Below are 13,441 nucleotides of genomic sequence, written 5' to 3'. Positions count from 1 at the left end.
CGCGGCGGAGACTCGTACTACAGAAAAGGCAGTTCAGTTCGTCACGAGACGAGAGAACAGCCAGAAGTAAAATAAAGATTTTCGAACGATACACGTGGAAGTCATTTCGCCCGTCGCACCTGATCCCACAACACCGTTTGAATTCACCCAATCAAATTCGAGTTATTCGCATTTAAAATTCAGCCAATGAAATTCAAAATATGGATAATTTGAACTCAGCCAATGCCATTAATTCGAGTTTGAAAGCTTTAATTTCGTTAACGGTCATACCGCGCATGTACCTACCGGTTCTCGTCTGATCACCGAAGTCAAGATGCGTTGGGCACGGTTAGTACTTAGATGGGTGACCGCTTGGGAACTCCGTGTACTGTTAGCAATTTGTTTTTTTTTTTTTGTAATTATGAGCTTGCCACTGACAAACGAAATCGGTCCAATCATATTTTAATAGTTCGTATTGTTTTCTAGTGTCTAAACAGCTGTCGCGACCCTCCCACGCTCTGCTACTAAAGGGACGGTCTAACTGCAAGCTTTCGCTATGCCTCGCAAAGGCTTTTGTTTGTATGCATACATCTTTTAACCTCAAGCCTTCTAGTCTCTCCCGCGTCCCAAGCACGGGACTCCTAGAAAGCATTAGTCACGAGCCGACCAGCAGGCTCAGGACGAAACGCCTTGCCCTTTTCCTTTTCCGCCTACCATCTCTATCTGTTCCCTCCTACAATTCAGAGCGCTGGTTCAAAAGCAACACGAACTACTTTAAACCCGTCAACGGTCATACCGCGCATGTACCTACCGGTTCTCGTCTGATCACCGAAGTCAAGATGCGTTGGGCACGGTGTTAGTACTTAGATGGGTGACCGCTTGGGAACTCCGTGTACTGTTAGCAATTTGTTTTTCTTTTTTTTTGCCATCCAAATTAAGAGCATGTTACTGACAAACAAAATCCTTCCTGTCACTTTTTAATAATTCGTATTATTGTCTATCGTCAAAAGAGCTGTAGCGACCCTCCTACGCTCTGCTATCAGAGGGACGGACTAACCCGCAAGTTCTCGTATACCACTACTGACCTGGGTCCTTCAAGTCCCTTGCGCGCCTAAGGCACGGGCCTCCTAGACAGCCTTCTCACGAATCCACTAGGAGGCTCTGGACGAAACGCCTTCTACCTTTCCTTTTCCGCCTATCTTCTCTCTCTCTTCCCTCCAACTCTTCAGAGAGATGATTCAAAAGAACACAAAACCAATGAAATTCAAAATTTCGATAATTTAAACTCGGCCAATGTCACGAAAGTCAGCACCATTTGAATTCAGCCAATAGAAATCGAGATATTCGAATTTTAAGTTTAACCAATGGAATTCGAAATTTTGAAAATTTAAACTCAGCCTATGCCACTAAAGTCAGCACCACTTAAATTCAGTCAATCAAATTCAAATTATTCGAATTTGATATTCGTCCAATAAAATTCAAACTATACAAAATTTGAGTTCTATCAATTCAATAAAACTAAACACCATTTAAATTCAAATATTATTGCTCCTTTTGATCTATCACGGAGTCCCACATTAATGATACGTAAAGGTTGATTGAGACGTAGGATTAATTTGATAAAAAAAGGACGATTTATTCACATACAAGTTTTAATACAATTTCTGCGGTTTATTTTTTCTTCATTTTCAGATGCACGGGGTGAAGTTCTTAAATAACAACTCGCTAGTATTCCATAAAGTTGGCACGAAAAGAAACGACTCGTTTCGAGTTGATGATAATTGTACTCTTACTCTCACACGTATGAGGTTACAAAGGGTGGATAACATCCAACAAAATGTATATGCGTATATACAATACACGTAGCTTGACTATTTAAAAAAAAAAAGAAAAAAAATAGTATCATCACATACAATATATTCATATACATTTATATATGTATAAATGTTTATAGACAAGGACGTGGGATATCGTCCGTGTGAAGCGTGTTAGTGGAAAATAAACTTTAAACGAATCGAAAACGTAACTCCTTATATTGCGCACGCTGCTCGTGAGTGTTACCAGTGCATGGTATAACAGTTTCAATAGATTTCCATTCAACATACTTTAAATACAACAATTATCTTAACATCTATGCGTTCGAAACTAAACAACGATATTTATTGACATTGATCCTCTATAAATTTCTACGAGCAATCACATGAAAATCTGTGTTACACAATGATCGTTCGAACGATTACAATGATCGTATATATCGACACTCGTCATCGATTTACATTTATTCGTTTCGACGTGACGAAAACTTTGTAACCTTGAATCGTGAAATTTCGTTACTTCTAATCGTTTATCGCTTATCCTGTTCCTTGTTCCCTATTGCTTTGCGAATTTTAATCGGACAACACACACATTTATTTATACGAATTTATAGAACAATTTGTATCTTTCTTTACTTTTCTCTGACATCATTGAATGCGCTTTTAAAAAGTGAAAGGTTCGTTTCGTTGAGACACTTCCACGCACGAAATTTACAAACATGTGCGTATTTTTATTTTTTGTTTTTTGTTTTTTTGGTTGATAACGATATATAGAACTATTTCAAAGTATTTCTCTTCCGTTTAGCATTGAAAAATTTATACTCTGCGCATATTCTCTTTCGCGATGAAATTTGATCAGACAATCAAAAACGTGTATCCGTTATCAAAGTATCTCTATTTTACAAACTTAAACATCTATTAAACACAACCAAGAAACAACTTTGCTAATGTATAAAATCAAATATTAGACATTTATTTTACATATCCATTTTATGGATAAAAAACATCAACATTCTTAAAGACCTGTTTTAAACAAGTCGCGAATATATTAAAATCTCAATAAGAATTCTTTTTTTGTAGATATGTCCTATTTATAGCAACATACTTCCATACGCGCCTTTGGCTATACTTATTTGTGTAACGATAAAGCTCGTCGTGCTGTTATCCTTCTGTTTAAGAAAAAGTTCCTCGCGTATCGTTCAGTTTTTTCTTTTTTTCTTTTTTTAAGTAACACGTACCTACGAAAATTATTTGCACGAAACGAAATTGTTTTGATATTTGAGTGATGTTAATATTTGATTTAGTGTCAGTAATATATTAAATTTGTTCAACCAATGTAACATATCGCTTGATACATGTATATTTCTTTCTTTTCTTTTCTTTTTTTGTTTAAAAAGAATAAAGAAAGATAATGTTATCCTTAGCAAGTTTGAGTTGTACTATCCTAAGGTAAAATGACTCTCTTCGAAATTAGGAACAAAACCGTACAAATGCTTCGTGTTACTCTCATAGTACTTTCCTGTGTCTTTAAATGCTTCTTAAGAACACACAAACTTATGCATTAAATATCATGTTGGAGTATCAAATTGAGATTCCTGTATGATTAAAAACGAAATTCTGAAGTACACTTATCTTAGATTTACGCTGGTACGTTGTGTAAAAACGCGGATGCAGAATTCAAAAGGCCTAGCCGCTGTTTCTGCTTTCGTTGCTCCGTCATCTAACGAAGAAGAGAACAAAAATAAGATTAATAATGTGAGAATGAGAATATTGTATGAATGTTTATAGGTTATGGCTGAATTTCAAGTGTTAGAAATACGAAAGAAGAGTGTTGGACTGAGTGTTTGAGGTTAGAATGCGAAAGTATTTATGGAAGAGACATGCACCAGTTAGTTGTTAATTGAAAACTGAGAGCTGAGAACTGAGAATTGAAAACTGAGACCTGAAAACTGAGAATTGAGGTCTGAGAACTGAAAATTGAGAACTGAGACCTGAGGTTGAGAACTGAGAATTGAGAGCTGAGACCTGAGAACTGAGTGTTGAGAATTCAGATTTGAGAACTCAGAGTTGAACAGAGTTGAGATTTGAGAACTCAGAGATAAGCGAATAAAAAATAATTTCCATAATAATGATTCAAATATTATTACACATTGCCAAAAATAATTTACCTGATCGCGAAGCTCGGTAAGTTGCTGGGATAAACATTTGACTAACTGTTGCGTGGACTCTAACTGAGATTGTAAGCTTCTTAATTCTACTTGTTCCCCTTCACCCTCGTCCGCTGCCAACGATTTGGCCCTTAATCTCGGGAACCAGTCAAGATTTCGATCCTGTAAAAAGTACACAGAGCTTAAAAGTTTAAGCACAATTCAATTTTTTGAAGCTCTATGGACTATTACCTTCACCATGGCGTACACGTAAGACTCGGGCCCTGTGAATTCTGTGGGATCTTTCACTTTCACCAGAACAATGAAATACAGATAATGCCACATGTTGTGCTCGTGTTTCACGTGTTCTTCGAACGATACCGTCTTGTTATCGAACGACGATCTATTCAATCCTGTAAATAAAATTTTCATTGTAACAACAATAAACTAAAAAGTGAAGAATAATGTTAAAATTCTAGTTAAAGCAATATTTACCACAAATGAAGCAAGTATTCTTCAAAATCAATTCCTTTTGCTGTTTCTCTGATCTAAGATCGGCAAACGTGTCGATGATAACACCAAAAATGAGATTCAAAACAATAATTATCACGATGAAGAAGAACAGCAAATCGTACACGACTCTAGCAACAAACAACGGCTCCTGAAAAATAATTAACACGAATGTTAATAACTATATTTTCCTGTGATTCTGTTTTTATATACTCACAGTACTGGAAGGTGCTCGTAAAATATCTCCAATTCCTCCGCCATTTCTTAAACCTTGATTCAACGTTGTAACTATGCACATGACCAAAGAATCACATGCTCTTTCCTTCAATTCTCCGCCAACGTTAATTACGTCGTCTCTATCCTTCTCATTCACTGCAAAATCATAAAAATATACCATTGATATTTAACATAAGTACGAATACAATTTCAATTGATTCTTTTTTTATTAAAAAAATAATACCTTCGCGAATATATCGAGATACTGTTTCCGTTGCGTCGCATTTTTCAGTATCTCCAACATTACAAGTACCTACACTTTCCTCCGTGTATGACGCTACAAATGATATAAATAAAAAGTCAATATCTCCATCGTTAAAAGAGTGTAATTATAAAATATAATATTAGAACCTGTACTTACATACAACATCCTCATCAACGGTCACTAGGAAATCGTCTTTGAAGAACATAAAACCGATAATAGAGAACATATAAACTAGAATTAATGCCAATACAGCAGTGAGTATAATGGATCTCCCGTTTCTTGTAACAGATCTTATTACATTGAGCAACGTTTCTTCACGATATACTACATCAAAGAGCTGAAAGATAAATCACGTAACGTTTTGTTTCATTCCTACGTTGCTTACATTGATACTTTGATACTTACTAAAACTGAGTAGAAAAATGGATGCATGCAAATGCCAAGAACGCAAAATATAAGATACGATATATGGTACAAAAGTTCCACGTTTGTCACTATTTGCTCTAAGCTCTTTGTCAAAGTCCCTTGATTACCTATAATACTTATAAGATGTACAACTTTTAATACAACCTGAAAAATACATCCGTTATACATAGTTCCACTAGAGAGATGTATCTTTGAAATATGCTTCTTAAATTTACCGTAACAAAACCAAGTAACCATAACGTTGGTTCTGGTCCTATGGAAAAAATCAATCGCAATATCGTTGATGCTACTAGCGTTCTTATACCAGATTCTCTTGGTAGCGTAATCACTATGACAGCCGATGAAAGCATTACCGTCCAGATGAGAGCGGATAAATGTGAACTTAGTTCTGAAATAGAAACGACAAATTTTTTAAATATTTTTTCTAATTTTCTTAATAAAAATAATAATCATCAATGATGAAGAATAGAATGAATAAGAAAAGAAGAATAAGAAATGAAAAATGAGAAATGAAGAATAAGGAATGAAGAATGAGGAATAAAGAATGAGCGATGAAGAATGAGGAATGAGCAATGAGAAATGAGGAATGAAGAATGAGTAATGAATGATCATCAATGAATAAGAAAAACTTACTAGGCACAGAATCCACAAATGGGTAGAAGAAAGCTACGATAAGGTTGATGAGTACTGCACAGTTGAATAAAATATTACTCCAAAGTGACATGTAACTGCTCATCCAAAATAGTACTGGTTGTCCTGAAAAAGTTGTAAATATGTTTGAAAAAGGATTTGATAAAATAGAGATTGTATTGTAAAAATTGTTCAGATACCTCTAAGTTTCTTCTGCCATTTCATTTCGTTAAACATATCCTCGGTCCTCTCGAAGAAATCGGAAACTTTTGATCCCTGATCGTCGCGTTCCGTAGTATGTAATACTTTAATCTTTGTGTCCAAAGTAATAAGCTCGCATATTTCAGGAATTGGGAACACAATTTGTTCTAATGTTCTATCGTGTCTAACAATCTGCAGCAAATTTAAATATTTTATAAAAATAAATAAATACAAAATTATTAAATAAAAATGGACCTAAATACTGTACCTCAATTTGAGCTGTATGAGTTGCATAATATTGCAATGCCTTGTTAATTTTCGGATCTGCGTTATTTTGCTCAGATGGTTTTAGCATCGATGATAATTCTTTATTGTGCTGTGCTAATTGGTGGCATAAAATATAAATGTTATGTCCGACCTGAAAAGGCGATTAATTATTAATAACAGAAAATTTTTATTCATATAAAATTAATCAATTAGAAAATCTCTATTCACATAAAATAGATCAATTAGAAAATAATTATTACTTCTTTCGGAGACACTCCTTCTTCACCATCAGTCGAAGAATCATCCACGTCGCCATCGTCATCCAAAGACTCTTGATGGAACGCACGACAAGCAACATCGACCAACTGTTTCGGATTCATATTATACATAATTCTCTCCGCATTTTCACTATCTCCTCTACTCTCCATTATAGCTAACAACAACTTGCTAGCGTTATTCTTCAACTCTAACACTAAATCCATCCTAGTTTTCCCCAATGGATTAATATCGTTCAAAATCAAAGCGGTTATTATATCTAGTCCATTAGACTCGTGAGTTGCGATACAATTTTGATTATCGTGACATGGTCCCTGACAATATTCCGTCAATGTCTCTAAAGTTTGATTGATCAGTGCGACATTTTGCTCGTTTATATACAATCCTAACAACCCTAATCCACCGGTCGTTGAACCGCAGATGCAGTCCAAGAACATAAGCGTTTCTGATACCAAGTTGAAGTTCGTCTTATTGTTTTGATTACGTAAAAAGTTCTGTAAAAATCAAATACAAATTCTGATATAGTAATTATCATACTGTTGGTGATAGTATGTGTTAATCCAGATAGCACACGACATCTTAGAGACGTCCATTTTGGTCTCAAGGTCTTACGACCTAATCTGGAAATTTTTAAGTCGTTTCAAAGACATCTTGATTTGATCTTCAGGCTTTCACTCGAAAGACCTTCAGAAGACCTTAGTGTGCTATCTGAGAAGACTCAAAAATTTACCTGTAAATCGCGATTATGATTCTCGCACAACAGTTGCAAGAAACGCAAAATTGGTTGCATTACTAAAACTTTTGCGCTCAATTGTCCTTCGTCCCTTTCTGCACCAGTTGCTCCAGAACGATGCCTTTCCAATTTTTCAGCTATCATATCCTCTAATGCGCTACCAAACGCTGCGTTATTCGTCGCATCTTCACCAGAAGCAAGATTGCGCACACTTGCATACGCTTGCACGGTGGACGATGCAGCCTGATTTAATTCTTCCCTTAATTCATCTGTTATTACGATTCCATTAGGTTTACCTATGTTAAAAAAAAAAGAAAAGTAAGCAAATACAATTAATTGGAATATCACTTTATTATACCTGATGCACGTTTCCTCGAAATTTTTTCGATTTCCTTACTCTGTTCTTTATCCTCGTGAGCCTTAGCTGCTATATCAGAAGTATTCACTGTAACTGTGGATTTGATTTCCTGTTGTGCATCTTTCATTTTATCGTAGAAGACCTAAAATTGTATTGAATTATTTTTAATTATTTATGTAACATTTGTAATAAAATTGAATTAAAATTGTTCACATAACGTGCCTTGAAAAATGACTGACTCAAATCACCACCCATCAGTTTATTGAACACACTCTTCTGGATTATAGGATTTCCTCCTTCCAATAACGCAATGCCAAGTTCTATAGCTTCCACAAATATGCTTGGAGAATGCACACTTTTAATTACCAGTTCCACTACCAAATCCGAGGCGCCTTCACGATCTAGGTGGCTTTGAATTTCGTGCAATGTGCGGCCTGCTCGACTTAACATTTTAGCTATGGAGTAATAAATATTTAATAAATGTGAACACTTGCAAAGAAAAGACTGTGTTTTTGAAATTTATCTCTACCTCCTGGTCCATGAGTGACTGGAGCAGTATGTGAAACTCCAATTTCTACATTTTCTGGCTTCTGTATGAAAGACTTCCCAAAGTAACGAACCAGAAGATTGTTCCTCAACGCATCTCCCTGGGAAAAATGAAAGAGAATATACATTGATACGATAAAACAAGCTTGCATCTTGAGATGTACCAATACATCATGCATAAGAATTTAGAAAAGTTAAATGTATTTGAAAAGGAATACCGGTGCACTGTTTGTACAGTATCAAGAAAGTATCAACCTAACTATCAGTCTAATAATAAGAGAAAATGTTAAACCACTGTGTATGTACATTACTGGTGCACCAAAACCAGAGAGATGATTGTGCAATTTTCAGTATGTCTATAGATATCCTAGACAGTTTTACATGTAGTCTGCATGTAAAAAAGTGCAAAGAAAACACACCTGAATCATAAATATTGCTATACACCTTGCTGTACACCATTCAGATTAAAAATTTTTGTGGACAAATGCAAAAAGTAGTTAAATAGATGTCACACATAGATTTTGTAAATTGTACATTTAAAGATGTTTAATGTATCAAGTATAGGGGAGCAGCAAAGTCAATGGAAACACTTTGCATACAGTGTAGTTGTACTATACGTGTAAATTACTGCAGTCTCTAGCATAGATATCAATGAATTACTTAACAACAGGATAATTAAAGTACAATCTTATTTCTAAGTTTTACATTGCTGCTCTCATGCTATTCAAAGGTGTGTGTAGCTTGTGTTAGAAATGATAAAAAAAAATCTACTGACGTATTGGTACACCCTATCTGCAATAAAAATGATATGTACATGTTTGAATATGCTGTATTTTTTTTCTTATTCTTTCTATTTCTAAACTCTATGCCCATACTGGAATGTACTTGGAAAGATATTTTACACTGTGTAAAATAGTACTTGAAAAATTCTTCTAAATTTTGATTCGCGATAAGTTGAAATTACTCAACTTATTTCAACATTTACTCGATTGAACATCTACATCATTCATGCTCCAATAAATCGACATATTCTCAATGTACAATATTCTATTGTAAATCATAATTATTATATTAATACACGATACCACATACCTACACTATTGCTTATAATAGTAAGTACTTACAACTTGTTAGTAAAAAAGAAAGAAAAAAAAAAACAGATTGACACTAGAAGATGATAGAGAGTAGAGAATGAATTAGAGTGTACTTAATAAAAATTATTAATCAAGCACATGCACATAAGATACCTACACAACGTACATTATATTTTGCACCGAAGCAAATTTCATTGAATACATTATGTAATTCATTGCAAGCAGCTACTTAGAGAAAGTGTGTCTATATATGCATATTTTTGTAAAATTGCAAAATATACATAAATATATACTGTGGTATTAATGTCAAAATACATTGACCAATCAAACTGTTCATTTTATCTGCGGGGATGGCTTATGTGTGTATAAATGTATATACTTTGTAATAACAATTGAAACAAATACTGAATATCAAGAGATTTGTATAAATATATATAAAGAGTAAATAACGATAGAGTGATGGTGAAATAAATTTTCACGAATATAAATCAAATTTATATTGCCAATTTATATACGTTGTGCCCACAAATTACCGTTTGTTATCTACTTTAATTTTTACCCGCTCTTGCTGAGTCATTTGACGAGTCTCAAGCTCATCGACAGAGCCTGTTCCAACTTGTGACTCGGCCTTCTGCTCTGTTTCTTCTTCTTCCGAGACACCCTCGCTCTTCGTTTGCAGCATGAAAACATCTTTACCTACATATCTATTCTACGAAACCTACTCACCCACACTGTTATTTAATGTCTTTGTAGTGTATTCGATAAAACTTTATTGTGTGTTATTTTCTCTTAATTGTCATTCGCATAATTGTCAGTTTTAATTTTTCCAATTCGCTAACTAAAAGAACTTTCAATCGCGTATATAATAATACTGATCATCTAAAAATGTGCCGTGAACATATATATGTATATATGGGCATTTAGCTTTTCGGCAAACATGTGGAGAACAAGTAATGGATAATGGTGACATAAATTTTTCGTTAGAATCAGGTTCAACTAGAACTTAGAACGGTAACATGTTCAATTGGTTGTACGAGGTGCGGTGCTAATTAACGATAGCAAATCCCAATTAATCATGGCATGCTTCGAATAATCGCTTCGAATTTCCTCCATTTTGGTACTAAATTTAACTCCATTTTTCATACTTCGAATTTACTCCTTTTGGAACGTTTTCATTGCTAATATCGTATTTGTATATTTTAACTTATATCTTTATCGTTATATTACGTGTCGAAGAATAACCTATCGAATTTGCGCATGCATTTAACTCGTCGTGTTTGCTGTAAGCTCCAATAAAATGAGAATGACATTCCAAAATATTGATTGTTTGCGAACGAAAAGCATGCCTGAAAGATTTGTCACCGCTAATTAATATCAATAACATTTTGTCGGAAACAACTGAATGCCCTTTTCCATAATGTCTGTGACTTTTCTCTGATATGATCCTTGTAACTTCATGCAAAGCACAGTGTTGCGAAACTCACTTTTTCTCCGTATTCTGGGTCGATAGCCATCATTTCCCTAAGAGTCCTCAGGACTTTTACACATAATTTCTCTTCCTTTTCTTCCAGTAATTTCTCTGTATGTTTAATTAATCTAAATGAATAATTTAAAAACAAAAATATTATTCATTGTCAGTAATAAAATATATTGAAACAATTATATTTGTAAAAAATGATTTACCTTTTAATAAAACCACCATTTTCGCATCTTTTTCTAGCATCAGTCGCTGCTGGAAATAGCAATTCTGGTCGATAGAGTATATCCACTAATAATGATAATTCTGATTGAACTAGTGGCTTCAATTGTTCTTCCAATAACGACACTATGTCTTGTAAACCTTCTATGATACTTCGATCCAAACGCATTAGCTAAATAAAAATACATTATTCAGTAATAACTCCATGAATTGTTTCTTCTATGAGGCAATCAATTACAGTACTTTTTAATCCTGTTACACTATCATACATACAGATCATATTTTTATGCTACTTGTACACTAATATTAGCTGCTATTGTCAGACTATACTAGGAGCACTAAATTTTTATTAAGCTAATTATCAAACTTTTATTGAGTGACTTTTTACCTGAGTTTTACTATCATCCTCAATATCTAAGTCACTCTATGTATTCAAAGATCATAACAATTATCAATTGATTACAATGGCTGATTGTTTAATGTTGAACTTCATGAAATTTCAAGTAATTCTTGAAGAATTCTTGTGATAAAAATTACCTGACTTTGTGTGCGTTCTATCTTTGGTTGTTTTGCAGCTTGTAGCCATTTACTTGTCTGTCTACTTAGCATTGCTGCTTTATTGAACATAGAAGCAACTTGACTTTCCAGATCTGTTGGGATAGCTATACCTCTTCCCTTAGCTAGTAGTTCAAACAAATATAATTTTTTATAAATGAACATAAATAAAAATTGTAACTTTGTTATTAATAGCAATTCAATTTGGCTTACCTACATCCGATAGTGTTCGTATACAATTTTCCACGTTAAATCTTTGACCGGCATTTAGCCACGCACATTGTGAAACTTTAAAAGCCGCATGGAGTAATTGAACGAAAATAGGTTGTCGCGTCTGTTTGAAAAGAAAAGTTGATTTAATGTAATCATAGAACTGAATTTAATGGCTAAATATGTATAAAGATGTACATCATTATGTTATCATAATTTTTGTTAATTAGCATATTTTTTCTTTGTCTTAAAATACTTTCATCTAAACAAAGCTTTGAAATTTAAAGCATCTCTAGGCGAAAACCGAAATTTCTAAAAAAAAAATGCATCCATTAAATTATATTTGCAATGTGTGAAAAATTTGTATCATTACTTTTGTTACTTTTTTGCATTGAATTATAACACACTCATTGCCAAGCTCCAATAAAGAAATAGTTCTGTAAATATTAAACCACAGATTCATGCTGCATGAAATGCAAAGAGGATAGATACAGAAGAGTACTCCGAATACAATAAAAGAATTATTGTTAGTACTTAAAGGAATTTACAAGCCTTGCTTCAGTCATTGAAGACAGTGAATGTGTTAGTATAATCGTTCAGAAACACACATTATAATTCATATTTACAACATCTGAATTTAAGAAGAAAAGAATTGAAAATCATTGGAACACCAGTGAAGCACACTTGTGCCTCTATTCTTCAAATTTTCCTCTATCCGTGCTGTTATTCATTTACATAAAAGTACATGTATTTACAATAAAAGTGTTTGTGTGAAATTCTCCAGATTTACAAACTACTGCATGTTTCATATATTATGTACAATAAATGAACACTGCTAACAGAAGTTATCCTTTGATTGAAAAATTTATACTACATTTAAATCACCAAAATCGCATTGTACCATATTAGTATTGCAAGTGTATTTACAGCTGCTCATAAATCATCTGAGCATTCTTTAATTTTGATACTCACATAGCCAGTAATATTAGTATCAGTAATCCGGTCACTCTCCTTGATGCTCCAATAGAGTCTAGCCTCGTGGAGATGTTTCTATTAGTTTAATCAACCCACCACCATATAGACCCAGCACCCAGACCCAGTAAACCAATGTTGATGAGTCAAAGAAGGCCAGGTGTTGCATGCCAAAAACACAGAACATGCCGCTGATGCAATCACCAGTTACCAAGCACACATCAAAAAATATATTACCGTTTTAATTATCAATTTACTGTCTTATTTCTGGCCTACCATGATAGGCAAATGAATGAAGAGAAAATTAAAAAAAATATACACATTATATACTATTAAGCAATAAATGAAAGGAAGATAGTTTACTGTTGAAACAAATACTAATGCCTCTGTAAGTTTGTGATATGTACTTGGCTTCTAAATAAACTTAAATTAATGTGTCTCTCATGCAAAGCAAGAAATTATCAGATAAAATAAATGATAGAGTAATTGCACAGGTTTTGCACGTGATTACTTTATATCAATTGTGTTATTTATATTTATATG

General features: G+C 33.8%; 1 protein-coding gene across 1 annotated transcript in view; it reads right to left on the bottom strand.

Moving 5' to 3' along the window:
• Window positions 1–3,317: 3,317 nt before the first annotated feature.
• The window catches only part of LOC108570402 (inositol 1,4,5-trisphosphate receptor), a 25,639-nt gene continuing 15,515 nt past the window's right edge, over window positions 3,318–13,441 (bottom strand). The window contains exons 19-40 of the mRNA XM_017932263.1: window positions 11,930–12,050; window positions 11,699–11,841; window positions 11,146–11,333; window positions 10,943–11,058; window positions 10,022–10,158; window positions 8,352–8,469; window positions 8,045–8,277; window positions 7,823–7,964; window positions 7,462–7,760; window positions 6,716–7,225; window positions 6,457–6,606; window positions 6,188–6,380; window positions 5,991–6,113; window positions 5,573–5,745; window positions 5,337–5,501; window positions 5,088–5,268; window positions 4,911–5,003; window positions 4,668–4,822; window positions 4,436–4,601; window positions 4,193–4,353; window positions 3,962–4,123; window positions 3,318–3,513 (exon numbers count right to left, since the gene is read on the bottom strand). Coding sequence (XP_017787752.1) covers window positions 3,433–3,513; window positions 3,962–4,123; window positions 4,193–4,353; window positions 4,436–4,601; window positions 4,668–4,822; window positions 4,911–5,003; window positions 5,088–5,268; window positions 5,337–5,501; window positions 5,573–5,745; window positions 5,991–6,113; window positions 6,188–6,380; window positions 6,457–6,606; window positions 6,716–7,225; window positions 7,462–7,760; window positions 7,823–7,964; window positions 8,045–8,277; window positions 8,352–8,469; window positions 10,022–10,158; window positions 10,943–11,058; window positions 11,146–11,333; window positions 11,699–11,841; window positions 11,930–12,050 — 3,810 coding nt within the window. The 3' untranslated portion in view covers window positions 3,318–3,432. The remainder of the gene's footprint in view (window positions 3,514–3,961; window positions 4,124–4,192; window positions 4,354–4,435; window positions 4,602–4,667; window positions 4,823–4,910; window positions 5,004–5,087; window positions 5,269–5,336; window positions 5,502–5,572; window positions 5,746–5,990; window positions 6,114–6,187; window positions 6,381–6,456; window positions 6,607–6,715; window positions 7,226–7,461; window positions 7,761–7,822; window positions 7,965–8,044; window positions 8,278–8,351; window positions 8,470–10,021; window positions 10,159–10,942; window positions 11,059–11,145; window positions 11,334–11,698; window positions 11,842–11,929; window positions 12,051–13,441) is intronic.

This window comes from Habropoda laboriosa, unplaced genomic scaffold (assembly GCF_001263275.1).
Source record: "Habropoda laboriosa isolate 0110345459 unplaced genomic scaffold, ASM126327v1 scaffold77, whole genome shotgun sequence".
NCBI classification, from domain to species: Eukaryota; Metazoa; Arthropoda; class Insecta; order Hymenoptera; family Apidae; genus Habropoda; species Habropoda laboriosa.
Note: the sequence above shows the minus strand (reverse complement) of the source record. Positions and strands in the feature narration are given on the sequence as shown.